Source organism: Neoarius graeffei, chromosome 5 (assembly GCF_027579695.1).
Source record: "Neoarius graeffei isolate fNeoGra1 chromosome 5, fNeoGra1.pri, whole genome shotgun sequence".
NCBI lineage: Eukaryota > Metazoa > Chordata > Actinopteri > Siluriformes > Ariidae > Neoarius > Neoarius graeffei.
In genome coordinates this window covers 23,871,780-23,891,922 of record NC_083573.1, presented here as the reverse complement: position 1 = coordinate 23,891,922, position 20,143 = coordinate 23,871,780, and the positions used below count along the sequence as shown (strand labels likewise).

Below are 20,143 nucleotides of genomic sequence, written 5' to 3'. Positions count from 1 at the left end.
TTCCCCCCTTTCATTACCTCTTCTTATTTTCTCCACTTTACCCGCATTCCTTACATATCTTTATACTGCGCCTCTTCACTGTTATTTTTTCCCTTTCCAGTCCAGTCTCTGATTTTTTTTATTTTACTTTTACTATTATAATTATTTAAACTGAGATTATTTCAGTTTTTCTCTTATACAGTGCATCATTCTCTTTTGTATATTTATTCTTCCTTCCTTAAGTTCAAGTTTTCATGATGTTTCTCAAAGTGCAAACTCTTGTCACTCACCTGTACAGCAGCATCTTGGCAAAGATGGCATCAGATACCGCATTGGTTTTTGTCTTTTCGGCCCTCCATCAGCAAAGCTGGCCAGCAATATTTACTCGGCTTGTCTGCCATGTTTTTTCCCTATCTTTTTTGGTGCATTTTGCCTTTGACAATGTCAGATACTTCCTTAAAATCGTCTGGGGTTTTTTTTGGTCTCGATTTAGGAGTCTTCGTTCAATCTGAGCGATCCGCCATGTTTGCTTTGGGTCCGCAGTCACGACCTCACGTGACTTTTCTGGACTGGCTGCTGAGTGGTTTGGAAATAGACCAACACGTGGATAGAATGCTCCGCATTAGGAAATAAAATGTATTGAAACAAGATGATGCATACCAGCTACGGGGATGGGTATCGGCTCAAACTGGCAAGTCATAAGTCTATTAGCGAAACCCACAGTGCAAGTAAAAGCTCCAATGTGATGCCCAGTCATATATTATTGTTGCTCAGAAACAAGGCTAAAAAGTGGCACTGAAATTATTGTAACAATGTATAGTTACAATATAGCTAGTTCACTACTAAGTGCATTAATACAAACTAAGGAAAATGAGCAAGGATTTAAAGATTGCACGTAAAATATACTTTTCAAGTCTGGTTGGCGACTTTATATCCTCTAAATAAGTTTAATGACAAGGTGACTTTAAATTGTGCTAGCAGGATACGTAGATGACTGCTGGTCCTGAGTCCACGAGTTACTGATTTGTCCACCCCAGTGCATATATCTTTGAATATACAGCATTACATCTCTTTATTTAAATATTCCTTCATCAGGATTGACCCTGATGACAAATCCTGTCCATCATAGATTTGTTTATAATAATAATAATAATAATAATAATAATAATAATTTAAAGTGCATTACATAAACTCTCAATGCTCTTACAACATTGTTGATGTAATGTGGCATCCCACCAAGTTCTCTTTTAGGCCATCTTTTGTTCTCTGATCCAATCCATCCACTAGGACATGAAAAGAATTTTGGTTTCACTTCTGTGCTGACTATACCCAGTTATACTTATCAGTTCAGGACAGCTATGCAAAATTGCATATTAGATGGAGCCACATTTGTTATTACAATATGTTATAATGTTTGTTATAAAAGCCCTGTTACTGCAATCTCCTCCTAGAATGTGGTGTAACAAAATTGTGTTTTATGAAGGAAACCAGGAAAAGCTACACTGTTAAATGTTAGGGTATGAGGCTGGAAGATTTTTACATTTGGTTAGTCTCAGACATCTGTTTTTCTAAATTGTTTCAATAACGGACAAAGGCTATTGAACAGTGATCATACTTGTCTATTTTAACTGAATAAATGAACTGTAGGGTTATACACTATGTATACTCATGTAATACCTTGTATGTAGTGCCTGACTTAATGAAGTTCTTTTCCAGAACATTGTCCAGAGCAGGGTCAAGCTCTTCGCCCACGTCCTCTATCAGCAGGGGGCGTCCCAGAGACAGGCTGTCCTCCAGGTGATTCCTGAAGTACTTGTGATTCAGTGACGTGATCTGTGACAACACACACACGGCTTAAAGCAGAACCTTTATTTTTAAATAAATTTCTGAGTGCATAGTATCTCCATCCTTGACTCTTGTATGCTGCATGAATGGGAATTAAAAATATATATTTTTGAGAGCTAAAATCGACTGCAAAGTTGACATTTGAGCTGCCCCACTGAGCCAGCCAGCCAGTCTGTGTTCTTGCTTCTTGAAGGCCGATCTTGTGGCCGATTGTTTTGAAACAATCTGACTTTCAGTTGTTTCAGTTGTGTTGTTCAGCAACACATCTACATGGCATGGCGATAAATTAGCTCAAAATGGAGGATCAGAGTTAGCCTAGTAAACTAGACCCACCCGCCTAGCGGCCAAAAATATTTTTGCCTACGAGTGGGTCTAGCCTCGCACCATATTAACAAAACACCCTGGGCATCAAATCGTGCCCGCCAATCACAACGCAAGGTTTTTGTTTGGATCCTTTGGGCGGGCTTTTGCAGGAGTGACGACAAGGCTGCGCGACGCTGGAGAAAGCACAACAGGAAAGATGGCTACGGCTATTGAACAGTGCTAGTTTGACTCCGCTTTGGAATCAGTTTTAGAAGAAATAGACTTGGAGTTTTCGTTGAAACATGAGCAGGAAGAGGCTCTCCGCTCATTCCTTTTCAAGAAGGACGTTTTCGCTGTTTTGCCGACCGGCTATGGCAAAAGTCTGATCTACCAGCTGGCTCCGCTCGTAGCCAAAAGGATGGGGCTAGTTTGTGCAGTACGAAGAATTAATAAACAGCTTTGAAACACTACTTTTTGATTGTTTCTTATTTTCCCGTTATTTTAAATTTAAGGGAAATTATTTCACCAAACACCACTAAATAAAAATAAAAACTCTCAAAAACAGTTTAAGCAAACCCTTGAAAAACACTTTAAAAAAACCAAGTGTATGTTAAGTAATGTGGTACAGACTCCAAACTTCTGGTCATTATCTCCAAACTTCTTAATATCTAGAACCTGTTTATTAATTAATACGCATTTTGAAAAATTATTTATTTCAAGGCCTCCCCCACTGCTTTCTGTCGCTCTGACTACGTCACAGTCACTGTTGCGCTGATTGGTCAGAGCGTTGGCCTATACGCACAGAGACAGTTTGAAAGACAACGGGTTGTTCCTACCCACACCCTTTGGAAATGTCTACGACCGAGACCAGACTAAATATTCACATTTAGTCTGGCTTGCCAGGCAAGATCAGAGTTGCAGTCAGGTCTGTTTTTTAGAATAGCGGAAATGGCGATGAGACCGATAGACTTCCTGCTGTGACGTTACAGACGTCAAGGTCATTCACTCAGACCGCTACCTATATAAATCACTTTAATCGTAAAAATTACTCTATTAGATTTATCGTCAATGCTTAAAACTATTCCTGTGCCATTCTTGAGGTCTCAAGGCATTTATAAACGAAAGTGAGGCCATGGCTCTGCGTATATGGATCTTTGGGAATGCAAGAGACCCTTAAAAATGATGAATGAGGTTTAGAGGGGGAAAAAAAAAGTCTTGAAAACCTTTAACTTTGTCTTATAGCTAGGAATCCGAAACACTGGATGTCTTTCATTTGAGTAGATTTCATTTTAAACACAAAGGCATGTATATCAAGCTATATTATGTTCTCTTCAATTCCACTCCTCAGTAGGTACACCCATACACCCTCCCCTTTTTTGTGTTTTATGCAGTTCTCTAATCAGCCATTCCCTTGACGGTAGCACAATGTATAAAATTATGCAGATACAAATAAAGAGCTTCAGTTAATGTTCACTTCAAACATCAGAATGGGAAAAATTGTGATCTCTGTGACTTTCACTGTGACATGGTGTTGGTGCCAGATGGACTGCTTTGAGTATTTCAGAAATTGCTGATCTCTTGGGGTTTTCACAAGCAACAGTCTAGAGTTCACACAGAATGGTGCGAAAAACAAAATCATTGACTAAGCGACAGTTCTGCGGGTGGAAATGCCTTGTTGATCAGAGAGGTCAGAGGAAAATGGCCAGATTGGTTTGAGCTGCCAAGAAGGATATAGCAACTCATAGCAAATCTTAACAACCATGCTGAGCAGAAAAGCACCTCAGCATGCAACCAAAGACCACATTGGGTTCCACTCACTGGCCACTTTAATAGGAATTTGCTCTTGATTCTAAGATTCCTGTTCTTGGTTAAGAACAGGAATCTTAGAATCAAGAACAAGTTCCTATTAATGTGGCCAGTGAATGTATATTATTTAACGTGCATTCAAATTTGTTAATATTACATTTTGTTTTGGTATATCAGAATAAATACCCTCAAACCACTATTGCAACAAATGTACAAAGGGAATGGCTTTGGCTATGTCATGTGCCATAAAGTAATGGACTGGAGGACTCTAATTAGCTTTAGTAAGTTATGGCTAGCTTTAGTTTGTCACATGAGGATGTTGGTGAATTATCCCACATGACCACTGCACAAGTATAAGATGTGACACGTAAGATGTTTCAGCAAATGGAACAGCTGTCCATTAACAGGAATAGTCTGCATCATCCCAGTAACTTACATTAATTGATAGTCAAGCTATTTACAAATTTATGCATAAATTTGTTCACAGGAGCAAGAACTGTGGTACTCAGTTCTGTTGAAAAAACGCAAATATCTTATGAGAGCTCCATAAATGTCGGAAAAGTTTTTGGGTGTCTGTGGTATGGTGATGCTCTGCAGTGGCTGAGCTGCATTACTGGAAGATTTAGCACACATTGATAGGAAGCGCTCCAGCACTGTTTAGTAGGCATTTGGTCATTTTCACCTCTCTGTAAGCTTTACTTTTTATGGAGTATTGTGGATGTCTCTAGGTTTAAATCAGTTATGCCATGAACACACTTGAAAATTTCAGGCTGTCATTTACCCAGTGAGTATGAAGAAAATCATAGCCTGTGAAGAAAGTCTTTGTGAAACTTAAATATGGCAGGAATTCCATTTAAAAGGTCAGGTTAACTTTTAAGTTTATTTCATACAACGGGTTAAAATATGCCTAAAGAGTTACCTTGAGATGCATTGTCCTTTTCCTTACCTGAAGTTCATTCTTGGACTCTTTATTCTTGATCCAGGTCTTCCCCTGCGTCTGTGGGTCGATAAGCAGTGGAAATCGTGCTGCTTTAGCCACGATTATGCCATTCTGGATGGACAGATCATCGTTAGGGAGGCCCTGCAGGTTCCACTCGCTGATGGTTGGTGCATCAATCAGCATCTGGGTAAGGTTCAGGTTAGTGCCAAAGGGAATGTGCCGTGTCTTCATCTCCCTTTGCCACTCATCCAGTAGGAGGTTGCGAAACTCCTGATTAAATGGGCCAGAGTAGGAGAGGAAGGCTGTGGCCAACAAAACATCTCCTGATGAAAACAAGATACACACAAAAATCTGAGTTAGAAGAGAAAAAAACACACACAAAACAGGAACTATGTTGAATTTATCAGTTTTGAAAATTTAACTTAGCTGATACTTATTTGGTACAATTAGATTAATTACAATGGAATTATATACAGTATCTGAATATCCTGTTTGCTCATGATTTGCTTTACTGTAAAAACACAATACAGTCAATTCAGAAATTATTGGCACTCTTCAAAACGAAGGTTACTCATATTGGGCCTCATGTATCCATCCATCCATCCTGTCCACCAGGGAGTACAAGTCGCCAATCTATTGCAGGGCTAACACTCATGCACATAGAGAAAATCGAATTTTATCGAACATATGTATATCGATAGTTCTAAATGCCATGGAAACACCTTAGCTAGGCTGAAATCGAACCGAACTTGATTTCTCGTAATCGAGCTACACGACCTAGATTATGTGATTTTAGCCGAGCTACTTAGTGCATGTATACCCTATCGAGCTACGTAGTCGAGCTACTTACTTCAGCACTGCCCCTTCTGGAAGTGACGAGTGATGAGACCACAAGCGGGAAACACAACAGCCTTGGTCGGCATGACAACGAATCATGACAACGGCATGAATCTTTTCTTTTTGTGGCATTGTTTGCACTGTTAAAATTTAGCTCACTTACTGTATCACCAAATACATCTGTGATGTATTTGTGTGTGTGTGTGTGTATATATATATATATATATATATATATATATATATATATATATATATATATACACTGTATATCGGGTGGGCAGAAAAAAGTGATACCCCTGTTTAATCAAAACTACTGTTAAACTCAAAAACTAGACTATGCATACAAACTAAATTTGGTACATGTCATGAGCAGCTAGTTTTAGTCAAGTAGTGAAATTTTCAGCCAAAAATATTCATTAACACAGGAATAATGAAGAAATACAAAATTCAGGTAAAAAAATGCAATGCCAGACGTTGACTTATTATTTACTTACCACGGCTTTAATCGAGAAGATGGTCGATATGGCCTCCATCCTCGGAATCAACCAATCGAAGTCTCTTTTTCCAGGAAGATATGGACTTTCGAATTTCAGCAACTGATATTTCATCCCACTTTTCTATTATCTTGTCCTTCAGTTCCTGTTCTGTGAACTTTTCCGTCCTTCCGGCATAAACTTTTTCGGATAACGAATCCCAAACACTGTAGTCCATTGGATTCAAGTCAGGTGACTGTGGGGGCCACTCATCCTTTTTTATGAACATTGGAGTGTTCTGTTCTAGGTATTCCTGGGTAACGCGGCTTGTATGCGAGGTGGCCCCATCCTGCTGAAAAATGTACGTGTCGTCTGGATAGAGTTGTCTGCAATCCGGCAGAAGTCCGTTTTCCAACAGCTGCATGTAAGATTGAGAGTTCACCTTCACTTTGTTCGTATCGATAAAGTGGATGTTAGTTCTTCCATTCCAAGACACACCAGCCGACACCATGACTTTCTTGGTAAACCTTGAAGTTTCATGGTAGAGTCTTGTGGGAGGAATGTCATTCTTCTTTCTTCCATAAACCCTATCGTTCTGTCTATTGCGTGCAACTTCGTACGTAAAATCCTTTTCATCCGTAAACACCATCCGTCTTACATCCTTGGCTGAATACCTGTCGTTTAAATTCCGGCTGCAAGTCTTTCGCTTCTGTTTCACGTTAGTATCACGTCTTGAAACCCTGATTCTCTTGAATGGTTTCAAATTAAGTTCCTTGGTAATGGTTCTAACAGAAGTACGACTGATGTTCAAATCATGTGCAATTTGTCTTTGAGATTTATGTGACCTTGGCTGGTCCTCCTGGGATGCGATGAGCTCCTCAACTCGGGCCTTCTTATCATCAGTTGTAGCTGTTCGAGGTCATCCACTGCCTGGCTTCCTATCTGTGGAACCAGTTTCTTTAATTCTTTTAATCCACCTGTTAAGAGTAGCAATGCTCCACTGTTTCCTAGGGAACTCCTTTATTAGCCGCTTAGCACCCCAGCCTTTCTCTTCCACACAGGCCTTAACAACAGCTTTATCTTCTTCACTCAAAACCATGACTTCTCTCAAGGGCTTTACAAAATCAAATGCTCCAAAACCAGGCTGTTCAGAATGTTTAGGTTATAGGGACTGCCACGCGCAGACGTTACGTCATCAGGCAGCAGACGCACTGGTAGATGCACTGGATGACACAATAAGAACGTCTGGCATTGCATTTTTTTACCTGAATTTTGTATTTCCTCATTATTCCTGCGTTAATGAATATTTTTGGCTGAAAATTTCACCACTTGACTAAAACTAGCTGCTCATGACATGTACCAAATTTAGTTTGTATGCATAGCCTAGTTTTTGAGTTATTCTTGATTAAACAGGGGTATCACTTTTTTCTGCCCACCCGATATATATGTCCAACATCTGAAGAATGTCAATAAAAACAAAACAATTGAACTTTTTGTGTTTATTAAGACATAAGTTAAATTGTAAGCAAAAAAAAAATTTTTTTGTAAGCAAAAAATGGACTTTAGAAAAATATACAATTGTGCAAAATAAGTTGTCTTACAAAACAGTGGTCTGCGCAGGACAGTTTGTAGCCATACAGTCTGTTAGAGCAAGCCTAACAGCTTGAGCACAGAACTTGTGAACACGGAACTGCCAGTGTTGCCAGATTGGGTGGTTTTAAGTGCATTTTGGCGGATTTGAACATGTTTTGGGCTGGAAAACGTCAGCAGTATCTGGCAACACTGCTGATAACTTTGTTTATACTCTTGAATAGCTCTTCTTCATGACGACAACCGGAAGTGTACCAACACGATGGGGTGTGTAGCGCCACCTGTGGCTCGGTGCATAATGTACCTCACACAATAGCTCGATTTCCTTGTGTGCATGTAGGATTGGATTTCTCTGGCACCCCTGCTGGGACCCTTAGCTCGATTACTGACAGTAGCTCGATTTGGATGCGCATGTAAACGCACTGACAGAGAGACAGACAGCCATTCACACTCTCATTCCCACCTTTGGGCAATTTAGAGTAGCCAAGTAGCCAGTTGAACTAATCTGCATGTCTTTGGACTGTGAGAAGAAACATGGTGCACCTGGAGGAAACCCACACAGGCACAAGGTGAACATGCAAACTGTGCATGGAAAGGGCTTGTCTGACCAGCAGGTTTGAATCCACAACCTGCTTACAGTGAGGCAACAGTGCTTACCAGCTGCACCACTGTGACACTTTTTTAAAAAAATTACTTTTGAAGAACTTGAATGGACTTGAAATTCATCACTGGTAACAAATCCTAGCACAACTCCAATTAGACCTCAGACACTTTGCTGAGTTTCCAGTCTCCTGCCAAAAATATGATGACTGAGTAAAATGCTGCTACATGAAAAACATACCAACGAGTCTCTTCGTCTGAGCAGCAAATTCCTTGCTCTGTTCAGTCCAGCGCTCTTTTTCACCTGCCAGACCACTGATTAGGCTGGAAGCCATCTGCATCTTGCGTCTGCAACGTTCTGCATCCTCCAGCAAAGTCTACAAGTTGAAAAGACAGATTCGTATTGCAGTAAGACTACTGTATAACACCTTAAAGCATTAGCTAACAAATAAGAATTGCTTAGTGATCAGTTTAGCTTTGTGTACATACATCAATACAATCTAACAACAAAAGATATCATTTGGTCCAGTAACACCATTTGTATATAAATTTAGATTGCTTCATAAAATATTAGAGATGTATCATAATTCAAACTACTTCTAACATACAATGCCACTTTAGGCCACACCACCAACATGATTTGAGGCAAGTGTGTGATAATTTAAAAGTTCTCAAATCTGATTGGTCAGAAGATCTCATCTCATCTCATTATCTCTAGCCGCTTTATCCTTCTACAGGGTCGCAGGCAAGCTGGAGCCTATCCCAGCTGACTACGGGCGAAAGGCGGGGTACACCCTGGACAAGTCGCCAGGTCATCACAGGGCTGACACATAGACACAGACAACTATTCGCACTCACATTCACACCTACGGTCAATTTAGAGTCACCAGTTAACCTAACCTGCATGTCTTTGGACTGTGGGGGAAACCGGAGCACCCGGAGGAAACCCACGCGGACACGGGGAGAACATGCAAACTCCACACAGAAAGGCCCTCGCCGGCCCCGGGGCTCGAACCCGGACCTTCTTGCTGTGAGGCGACAGCGCTAACCACTACACCACCATGTCGCCTGGTCAGAAGATGTTGATTAATTTTCTATTCCAGTTTCAAGGAAAATCACAGTTTATATTAATGCACAAAATGTCGTTAGCCATGTTCCCATTAACCTGGCTAATGACAACCTCCTGGTGTTGGGAGAGGGCGCTGCTCCTGTGGCGACCGGCAGCTCTTGTGTTTGAGTGTTTCGTATGTAGCTTATTGTCTTGTCTTTCATGGGTTGATTTTTAAGTATTCCCTTTAATGTCCAACTATACTCGAGTTGGTGCGTGGAGAGATGGAGATTTTATTTCGCCTGTTTTTACTGATCTTATCTGTGTACCTTGCTTGGAGTCATGTGCACTCACAAACAATTCGGTACACACGTGAGTTTCTTTTAAATCTAAAATGGACTCTTCAGACCGTGGATCCTGCACTCTTTTCAACACAGATCTCCAATATAAGTCCGGAGATACTGAATGATCCTGTGATTGCATAGAATGATTTTCAGAACGTGGCTAAAAAAAAGAAAAAGGGGAAAGAAAGGCGGCGTGCGTCAGCGGAAACAATTTCATAACAACCCCTGCCTTCTATTATTTTTGCCAACATCCAATCACTAAGGAATAAAACTGATGAACTACATGGATATGTCACTCATCATCGGGAATACCGGGACGCTTGCCATTCGGCATTCACTGAAACATGGCTTTCCGCCTCAGATTCTGACGCTTCCCTGGACTTAACTGGCTTCGGAGCTCCTATTCGGCTGGATCGAGACAGCGAGGTAACACACAAAAAACAGGGAAGGGGTGTGTGCCTGTACATTAATCGAAGATGGTGCAATAACTTCACTGTGTGTGAGCAGCTGTGTTTGCCGGACATAGAGCTCCTGTCAGTGTCATTGAGACCCTTTTATCTCCCGAGGGAATTCCCTCGTGTGTACAGTACGTCACTGTTGTTTACATCCAACCCAAGGCAAATGCGGAAGTTGCAGCCAATACTATCTTCAGAGTGATTCAGTCTCTTCAATTAAACTCTCCCGATGCGCCCAATATAATTTTGGGAGATTTTAATCACTGTAACTTAAAGAACACACTGCATAGTTTTTATCAGTACGTTAATTGTCCTCTGTTATGACTCCATAAAAGGAGCATATAAGTCCGCAGTGGGTCCTGCTCTTGGATCCTCTGATCACAATACGGTGCATCTTCATCCTGTCTACAAGTCTGTGCTGAGGAGGGAGAAGGAGCGCAAATGGCAGGTGATGCTCTGGAACAAGGAGTCCTCTCTCGCCCTGCAGGGGTGCTTTGATTGCACTGACTGGTCGGTATTCACTGACTCCTCGGACAATATAGATGAACTTATTCCAACTAAGGTTGTGAAGTTTTTCCCCAATAATAAACCTTGGGCCTCGTCAGCACTTAAGGGCCTGATTCGGAAAAACGCTTTCAAGGAGGGAAATGTTATTGAGGTTAAAGAAATTAATAAGGAGATTAGATCTGAAATTAGAAGGGCCAAACATGTATATAAAAGATAAAATTGAAGCTGAGTTGGGCAGTAATAACTTAAAAGAAGCCTGGAATGGTATGAAACTTATGACTGGGTGTACAAATAGTGGTCATACCAACATTACCCTGACTGGTTTTAATTCTGACAAGCAGTTGGCTGATGAGTTTGTTAGGACTGGGACTGTTTTGGCCTCTAGAGGCCGCTGTTATGTTTATCTTGTCATGTTTGTTTTGGCCTCTAGAGGCCGCCACTGTGTTTGTCTTGATTGCCTGTTTCCTGCCCCGCCCTGTTGCTTAATTAGTTTGTGTATAAATACCCCTCTGTTTGTTCCCTTGTCACGGAGTCTTTATGTTATGTTGTCTAGTGCTAGTTTCCTCTGTCCCATGTATCTTGCCTGTGCCCTTGTGTTTTTGATATTTTTGCTTTCTTTGGACTTTGTACTTTTTGATCTTCTGAGCGTTCAGCATTTTGCCTTTCCTTTTGTTTTTGGACTTTGAAACCTTTGGATATTTTTATTTTTGTTTATCTTCTGAGCTTTTGGATTTTCTTTTTGTTTTTTTCCATCGGATTGTATATATTGTAAATAAACTGTTTTTTGATACTCTACCTTCACCTCACGCCTCTGCACTTGAGTCATCTCCTGGTGGCCTAGTGGGGGTTTGCTGGATTATCACACCAGCGACCTGGGTTCGAATCCCAGCAAAACCCTAACAGAAAGACTCCGTCATGACCGACTCTTCAACGGTCTACCCAGCTAACCTTCAGGGAATTATGGCTTCTTTAACACACTTCGGAGCTACCATGGATGAACACACTTACGAGCCAACGGGAGGCCCTTGCTTGCCATGAGGTACTGCCCCAGCAAATTGGGAAAACCCTGGCACAGCTGACTCCTCTGCTGGCTTCTCCTGATCCTGCTCCAGTGGCTCCTGCCACGCTGTCTCCTTCACCTCGCGAACCCAGCCTTCCTGCACCACAGAGGTATGACGGCAAGCATGGTGAGTGCCGGGAGTTCCTTACCCAGTGCCAACTCACCTTTGAGCTTCAGCCTACCACCTACACTACAGATCGCCGCAAGATTGCCTTTGTGATAACCTTGTTAGCTGGTAAGGCACGAGCTTGGGCAACGGCCATTTGGCAGAGACAGGGACCCGAGTGCTCTGATTTCAAGTTGTTTATGGAGGAGATGCTTCGTGTCTTCGATCAGGCAGACACCAGTAAAGATGCAGCCAGGAAGCTCATGTCCATCTGGCAAGAAGGAAGCGTCACAGACTACGCCATCGCGTTCCGGACGCTCGCAGCAGTCAGCGGATGGAACGAAGCAGCCCTGGTTTCAGCCTTTCACCATGGTTTGTCTGACCCCCATCAAAGACGGCCTGGCCTCTATCGGATGCCCAAGTGACCTCGAAACTCTGATCTCACATTCTACTCGTCTTGACAACAGGATTAGAGAGCACCGCCGAGTCCTGAGCTTCCCCGGCCTCACTGCCTCGACCTGGAGCCCGTCTACCTCCTCCAGTGACTGTCCAGAGCCCATGCAAGTTGGCCGTACTCATCTCTCCGCAGCTGAGAGGGAGCGCAGAAGGAGGGACAAGTGCTGCATCTACTGTGGCAAGCCATTTCCGAGCATCTTGTCCCGAGCTCTCGGGAAAAGGACTGCCCCGTCCAGCCGAGGGAGGGTTGTGACGGGGCCTACCCTCTCTCCTGAACTCCCTGGCCAAGGAGTCTACATCCCAGTCTCCATCTCTTGGGGTGAGTCCATCCACTCTTGTCAGGCCTTGTTAGACTCCGGGGCAGCTGGAAACTTTATGGATGTTCACTTCGCCCAAAGTATCAATGTCCCGACTGCACCTCTTGAAGTCCCACTGTCTGTGTCTGCCCTGGATGGCCAAGCCTTAGGTGACGGAAGAGTCACCCAAGTAACTTCTCCAGTCTCAAGGTCACAAGGAAGAAATATCCCTGCACCTGATTCCTTCACCAGAGTTCCCAGTTATTCTAGGTCTTCCTTGGCTTACCCGCCACAACCCTCGTATAGACTGGGTCACTAGCCACTAGAGTGGGGTCCGGCTTGCTATGCCTCTTGTCTGCTCTCTAGCTCTCCTGTGTCTCCTGCCAAGCCTCCTGATCTCACCGAGTTATCTCAAGTTCCCACAGAGTGCTGGGATCTCAAGGAAGTTTTCAGCAAGAGCAGGGCCGCCGTTCTTCCTCCGCACTGTGCCTACGACTGTGCCATCGACTTGCTCCCTGGGACTACCCCTCCTCATGGCAGACTGTTTTCCCTCTCTCAGCCAGAACGCAAGGCCATGGAGGAGTACATCAAGGACGCCTTGGCCTCTGGGTTCATTCGACCCTCCACCTCACCCGCTGGTGCCAGCTTCTTCTTTGTCGGCAAGAAGGATGGGGGGCTCTGGCCATGTATTGATTACAGGGGTCTGAACAAGATCACTGTACACAACTGCTATCCCCTTCCGCTGATGTCCACAGCGTTCGATCTGCTCCAAGGCGCCACTGTCTTCACCAAATTGGACTTACGGAACGCATACCACCTCATCCGTATCCGACAGGGAGACGAGTGGAAGACTGCCTTTAACACCCCGTCTGGGCACTACGAGTACCAGGTGATGCCCTTCAGACTCACCAATGCACCAGCTGTTTTTCAGGCACGAATCAACGACATCTTGAGGGACATGATTAACCAGTACGTTTTTGTTTACCTCGACGACATCCTAATCTTTTCCAAGACCGTGCAGGAGCACCACCACCATGTCCGCCAGGTTCTCCAGAGGCTGCTACAGAACAATCTGTTCGCTAAGGCCCAGAAATGCGAATTTCATGTTCCTGAGGTCTCCTTTCTGGGTTTTATTGTACGGACAGGCCAACTCCAGATGGATCCAGCCAAGACTCTGGCCCTCCGGGACTGGCCCACCCCCAAGTCCGTCAAAGAGGTTCAGCGGTTCTTAGGATTTGCTAACTTCTACCGCAAGTTTATCAGGAACTTTAGTTCTGTAGCAGCGCCCACATCGGACCTCACCAAAGGGACAGGTGGACCGTATGTCTGGTCTCCTCAGGCGGAAAATGCGTTCAAAGACCTCAAACACCGCTTCTGCACGGCACCCATTCTGGTCCTCCTGGACCCTTCGCAACCCTTCATCGTCGAGGTGGACGCCTCGGACAGCGTCAGCGGCGTCAGCGCGGTCCTCTCTCAACGCTCAGAAGGAAGGTTGCACCCCTGCGCATACTTCTCCCACCGCCTGAGTTCTGCGGAGTCCCGGTATGATGGGGGGGATCAAGAACTGCTAGCAGTTAAACTGGCCCTTGAGGAGTGGAGGCACTGGCTGGAGGGAGTGCAACATCCATTTTTGGTCTGGATGGACCACAAGAACCTGGAGTACCTCCAGCAAGCAAAGAGACTCAATCCACGACAGGCTAGGTGGGCCTTGTTTTTCAGTCGGTTCGACTTTACCCTATCATACTGCCCCGGCTCCAAAAACACCAAACCTGGCGCGCTTTCCAGGCTGTTCGCTCCCACCAACAGGGAGAGCGAAGTTGGGCCTATTATCCCTGTATCCCAGATTGTGGCCCCTGTCCGCTGGGGTATTGAGGAGGCCGTCCGACGAGCCCAACGCCAGGACCCTGGTCCTGGGACGGGGCCACCGGGCCTCTTGTACATCCCACATCAAGCCCGGGCCAAGGTTCTCCAGTCGGGTCACTCTTCCCCTCTCACCGCCCACCCGGGAGCTCGAAGGACCCTGGACTTTTTGAGAAGACGCTTCTGGTGGCCAAGCATGGAGAAGGAAGTGAGGTCATTCGTCCTTTCCTGCGAGGTGTGCACCAGAAGCAAGAACCCACGACAACATCCCCAGGGCCTCCTGCATCCTCTGTCCATTCCCCAGCGTCCCTGGTCCCATGTGGCAGTCGACTTCATCACGGGTCTCCCTAAGTCACAAGGTAACACTGTCATTTTGGTCATAGTTGACAGATTCTCCAAGGCCTGCCGCTTTATACCACTGTGCAAGCTCCCTTCTGCCCTTGAAACAGCTAAACTAATGTTCAATCACGTCTTCCGAGTCTTTGGTCTCCCACAGGATATCGTCTCTGACCGGGGGCTCCAGTTCTCCTCCCGAGTGTGGCACGGGTTTTGCAAGCTCATCGGAGCCACTGCCAGCCTCTCCTCTGGGTTCCACCCACAGTCCAATGGCCAGACGGAGAGGCTCAACCAGGACCTGGAAACCACCCTGCGAGGCCTGGCTATGGATAACCCGACATCGTGGAGCACCTGGCTGCCATGGGCAGAGTACACCCACAACACCCTGCAGTCATCGGCCACCAAGCTGTCGCCATTCCAGTGCCAATTCGGGTTCCAGCCACCTCTGTTCCCGGACCAGGAGGAGGACGCGGGGGTGCCCTCGGTCAACCAATATGTGAGATGGTGTCGCAAGACCTGGAGCAAGGTCAGGAGGACACTCATCCAGACCCCCAGAACCAACCAGACTCAGGCCAACCACCATAGAAGACCTGCCCACGCCTTCTGCCCTGGGCAGCGGGTTTGGCTGTCCACCAAGGACCTTCTGCTGCGGGTGGAGAACCGCAAGCTTGCTCCTCGCTACATTGGCCCCTTCAAGGTTGTGTGCAGGGTGAACCCTGTCTCCTACCAGCTCCAGTTACCACAAACGCTAAGAATCAACCATGTTTCCCTGTTGCGGCCCATACTTACGTCCACGTATGCCCCTGCCCCTAGGAATCCCCCACCCTCCGCATCTTCCAGGGTCAGACTGTGTTCACTGTGCATCACCTGCTTGACTCCCGCTGGGTGCACGGCGGGCTTCAATATCTGGTAGACTGGGAGGGCTATGGCCCTGAGGAACGCTGTTGGGTCCCCGCCCAGGACATTTTAGATAAAGGACTTTGTAGGGACTTCCATTCGGCCCATCCGGATCACCCTGGGAACGTCAGGAAACACTCCTGGGGGAGGGGGGGGGGTCCTGTTAGGACTGGGACTGTTTTGGCCTCTAGAGGCCGCTGTTATGTTTATCTTGCCATGTTTGTTTTGGCCTCTAGAGGCCGCCACTGTGTTTGTCTTGATTGCCTGTTTCCTGCCCCGCCCTGTTGCTTAATTAGTTTGTGTATAAATACCCCTCTGTTTGTTCCCTTGTCACGGAGTCTTTATGTTATGTTGTCTAGTGCTAGTTTCCTCTGTCCCATGTATCTTGCCTGTGCCCTTGTGTTTTTGATATTTTTGCTTTCTTTGGACTTTGTACTTTTTGATCTTCTGAGCGTTCAGCATTTTGCCTTTCCTTTTGTTTTTGGACTTTGAAACCTTTGGATATTTTTATTTGTGTTTATCTTCTGAGCTTTTGGATTTTCTTTTTGTTTTTTTTCCATTGGATTGTATATGTTGTAAATAAACTGTTTTTTGATACTCTACCTTCACCTCACGCCTCTGCACTTGAGTCATCCCCCTGGTGGCCTAGTGGGGGGTTTGCTGGATTATCACACCAGCAACCCGGGTTCAAATCCCAGCAAAACCCTAACAGAGTTAAACTCTTTCTATTTAAGATTTGATAATCATGACTTCACTGATATGGTGAATACATTAAAGGACACCACCAGAGCTCCTCCTGCTTTTGCTTTGGATGTCCAAAGTGTGGAAAAACACTTAAAACAAATTAAAAAGAGTAAGAGTCCAGGACCTGACAATATTTGTGGCCATGTTCTGGCAACTTGTGCTGAACAGCTGTGCAACATTTTATTTTTACGCTGTCTCTCCAGCAACAAAAGGTCCCTAAGTTATGGAAACATTCCACTATTGTCCCTGTTGCAAAGATTAATAAGCCTTCTACATTAAATGATTTCAGGCCTGTGGCGCTGGCATCTTTAGTTATGAAGACGTTGGAGAAGCTCATTAAAAAGGAAGTTTTATTACAGGTAGAAGAATTTTTGGACCCCCTACAATTTGCTTATAGGCCAGGTATAGGTGTGGAGGATTCCACAGTCACACTGCTACATTTTCTGTATCGCCATCTTGAGGGATCCAAAGCTCAGGCAAGACTGTTGTTTGTAGATTTCTCATCTGCTTTTAACACTATCCAGCCACATCTGTTAGCAGAGAAGCTAATCAGTTTTTTTTAATTGGATTTTAATCTTGTTGGTTGGATACTGGACTTTTTGACCAATCGGTCCCAGTGTGTGAGGGTTAATGGCTGCCTTTCAAATCAGCTGCAGTCTTCCTCTGGATCTCCTGTTGTCTCTCCCCATTATTATACATTCTGTACACTAATGACTGTCGCAGCAACTATGCAAATAGACACATTATTAAATTTGCTGACGATTCTGTCATTGTGAGTCTTCTTGAAGGGGAGGAGCTAATTCATGGGCCTGTTGTAAATGATTTTGTATCTTGGTGCGATGAATCCTTTCTCCAATTAAATGTGTCTAAAACAAAGGATATGATGATCAGCTTTAGAATGTCCAGTCCTTGTCCTGTAGTAACCAGCTTAAAGTTGTAGATATTGAGCTGGTAAACAGCTATAAATACCTGGGAGTGGTTGTGGACAATAATTTAAGCTTTGATGCTCATGTTGCCTTCACAGCAAAAAAAGTTCAGCAACGGCTCTATTTTTTGAGGAAAATGTACTCTTTTAATGTTTGCTCAGAGATGATGACCCTCTTTTATAGAAGTTTTATTGAATCAGTTTTTATGTTCTGCATTGTTGCTTGGTATGGAAATCTGACCCTGGCCAATAAAAACAGGCTTGGTAACCTTGTTAAAGTGGCCAGTAAGGTTACAGGGAGGAGTCAAGTCCAGTTAACTGATCTGTATAATAGACAAGTGTTCAGTAAGGCTTCTTTGATCTTAGAGTGTGTAGCTCATCCCCTTCGGTCTGAGTTTGTACTGTTGCCCTCAGGTGGAGGGTGCCTGCTTTCGGACTAAGAGATTTAAGGTTTCCTTTGTCCCCACTGCCATCCAGGTGCTGAATGGCAGTTAGCTCCATGTTTGTAATTATATAGTGCTCATGTTTAATTTGTACGGACCCTGCCCATGACGTGTTGTTGGTTGTTGTGTATTGTGTGTGAATATCTTTGTGTGCATCTTTCTGGCTGCAAACCCATTTCCCTGTTTTGGGACAATAAAGATACCTTGATCTTAACCTGCTTAAATGTGCTATTTGAGACTGCAAACCAAAATTGAGTAATGGAAACATGAATTTCGGTGTCAGTAAACCTGTAAAAGAATGAGAACAAGCTCCTTGGGGAGGGTTCTGTCAGTAAACCTGCTGAGAACGCTGTGACTACAAACATGGACTCCCTGAACTACAATTCCCAAGACTCACAGTGCCCTCTGTCTCCCGATTACTAATTACAGCTGTCACATCTTCCTAATTACCTCTCCCCCATTTAAGCCACTCACTTGCTCTACTCCAGTGCGAAGTATCGTTCTGCTCCCTCAGTTCATACCAAGCCTTGTATCTCTCCAACTTTTGCCTATCCTCTCACGGTTTCACTCTTTATCTTCCCTTTATTACGTTATTCACCGATCGCCCAACCCAAGCTAGTTTACCGACCACGATTCCTGTCTCTTGTCTTGGCTTTGTTTACGGTTTGCATCCCATTCTCTTCTGCATATACATCCGTAAATGCCTGCACTCTGACAGGATACTTCACCACCATGGATGTAGCGGAAGAGGCAAAGAAGAAGAAACCTTTGTCACATGCACACTTCAAGCACAGTGAAATTCATCCTCTGCAGTTGACCCATCTGAAGCAGTGGACACACATGTGCACACACCCAGAGCAGTGGGCAGCCACACACTAGAGCACCCGGGGAGCAGTCAGGGGTTAGGTGCCTTGCTCAAGGGCACTTCAGCCCAAGGCCGCCCCACGTTAACCTAACTGCATGTCTTCGGACTGTGGGGGAAACCGGAGCACCTGGAGGAAACCCACGCAGACACAGGGAGAACATGCAAATTCCACACAGAAAGGCCCTTGCCAGCCACTGGGTTCAAACCCAGAACCTTCTAAGACAGCTCTTTTTTTTTTTTTTTTTAAAGATATTTTTTTGGGCTTTTTGCACCTTTATTGGATAGGACAGTGCAGAGACAGGAAATGAGCGGGAGAGAGAGAGACGGGAAGGGACCGGGAAATGACCTCGGGCCGGAACCGAACCCGGGTCGCCCGCATTCATGGTATGGCCCCTTAACCACCTGAGCCACGACGCCCCCTCTAAGACAGCTCTTAACGCCCAGGGATGACTGCTGGGAGAACATCAGCAGATGCTAGCAGACCTGAACACTCGTATGGCACAGCTAGCTACGGCCCTCCTAACTCGTCCCGAGTCTTCCACAAGCCCCACGCTGCAACTTCCTGTTCCTGAGAGGTTCGCTGGAGATGCACTCGCATGTAAAGGTTTCTTATTTCAATGTTCTATGTATTTCATTACAATGCCTAACCTACCTGAGGAGGTTACCCAAGTTCCTTTCTCTCCTCACTGGTAGAGCACTCCGATGGCCCAGTGCAGTTTGGCAGTGAACAGACTAAATCCTACGAACTCTTCCTCTCTCAGTTCAAGAGAGTATTCAATCACGAACCAGAAGGAATTGAAGTAGGTGAAAGCTTACTTACCATTTCACAAGGCTCCAGAAGTGTGGCTGAGTATGCCCTAGATTTCAGAATGCTAGCGGCAGCCAGCAAGTGGAATGATCTGGATCTTAAGGCAGTTTTTGACCAAGGTCTGCGCCCTGAGATTCTAAGCGAGCTCACCTGCAGAGACGAAGAGTGCACCCTGGACTCTCTTATCAACCTAGCCATCCGTATAGATCATCTGTTGGCTCACCAACCCTCTATTCAGGATAGTGGCAAACCGGTCCTCACCCCTGATGACAGTGCATCTATGGAAGTGTCACGTACCCAGCTTACATGCACTGAGCGTTTAAGGAGGATGAAGGAGGGGCTGTGTTTTTACTACGGAAGTTCTGAACATCAGTTCAACCATTGTCCCATTTGTCCATTCCGTGCAGCTCCCACCGAAGTTCCAGCATGCAATATGAGTCCAGTAAGAAAGTTCAGTTCCAAATCATTAAAGGTTCCAGTGTTGTTAAAGTTGGCAGAAGCCACACACATCCTTTCTGTTTTTATCGATTCAGGGGCAGAAGGCAACTTCATCAGCAGCTCTGTCACTCAACCTTCTAACAATCCCTCTTCAAAGTGCACTCAGCATTCGAAACATTGAT

At 44.9% G+C, this 20,143-nt stretch overlaps 1 protein-coding gene across 1 annotated transcript in view; it reads right to left on the bottom strand.

The window, feature by feature from the left end:
* The window catches only part of LOC132886222 (dynein axonemal heavy chain 5-like), a 768,703-nt gene that overhangs the window by 114,766 nt on the left and 633,794 nt on the right, over positions 1-20,143 (bottom strand). Inside the window, exons 63-65 of the mRNA XM_060920790.1 lie at positions 8,615-8,750; positions 4,880-5,196; positions 1,657-1,812 (exon numbers count right to left, since the gene is read on the bottom strand). Of these exons, the coding sequence (XP_060776773.1) occupies positions 1,657-1,812; positions 4,880-5,196; positions 8,615-8,750 (609 nt within the window). The remainder of the gene's footprint in view (positions 1-1,656; positions 1,813-4,879; positions 5,197-8,614; positions 8,751-20,143) is intronic.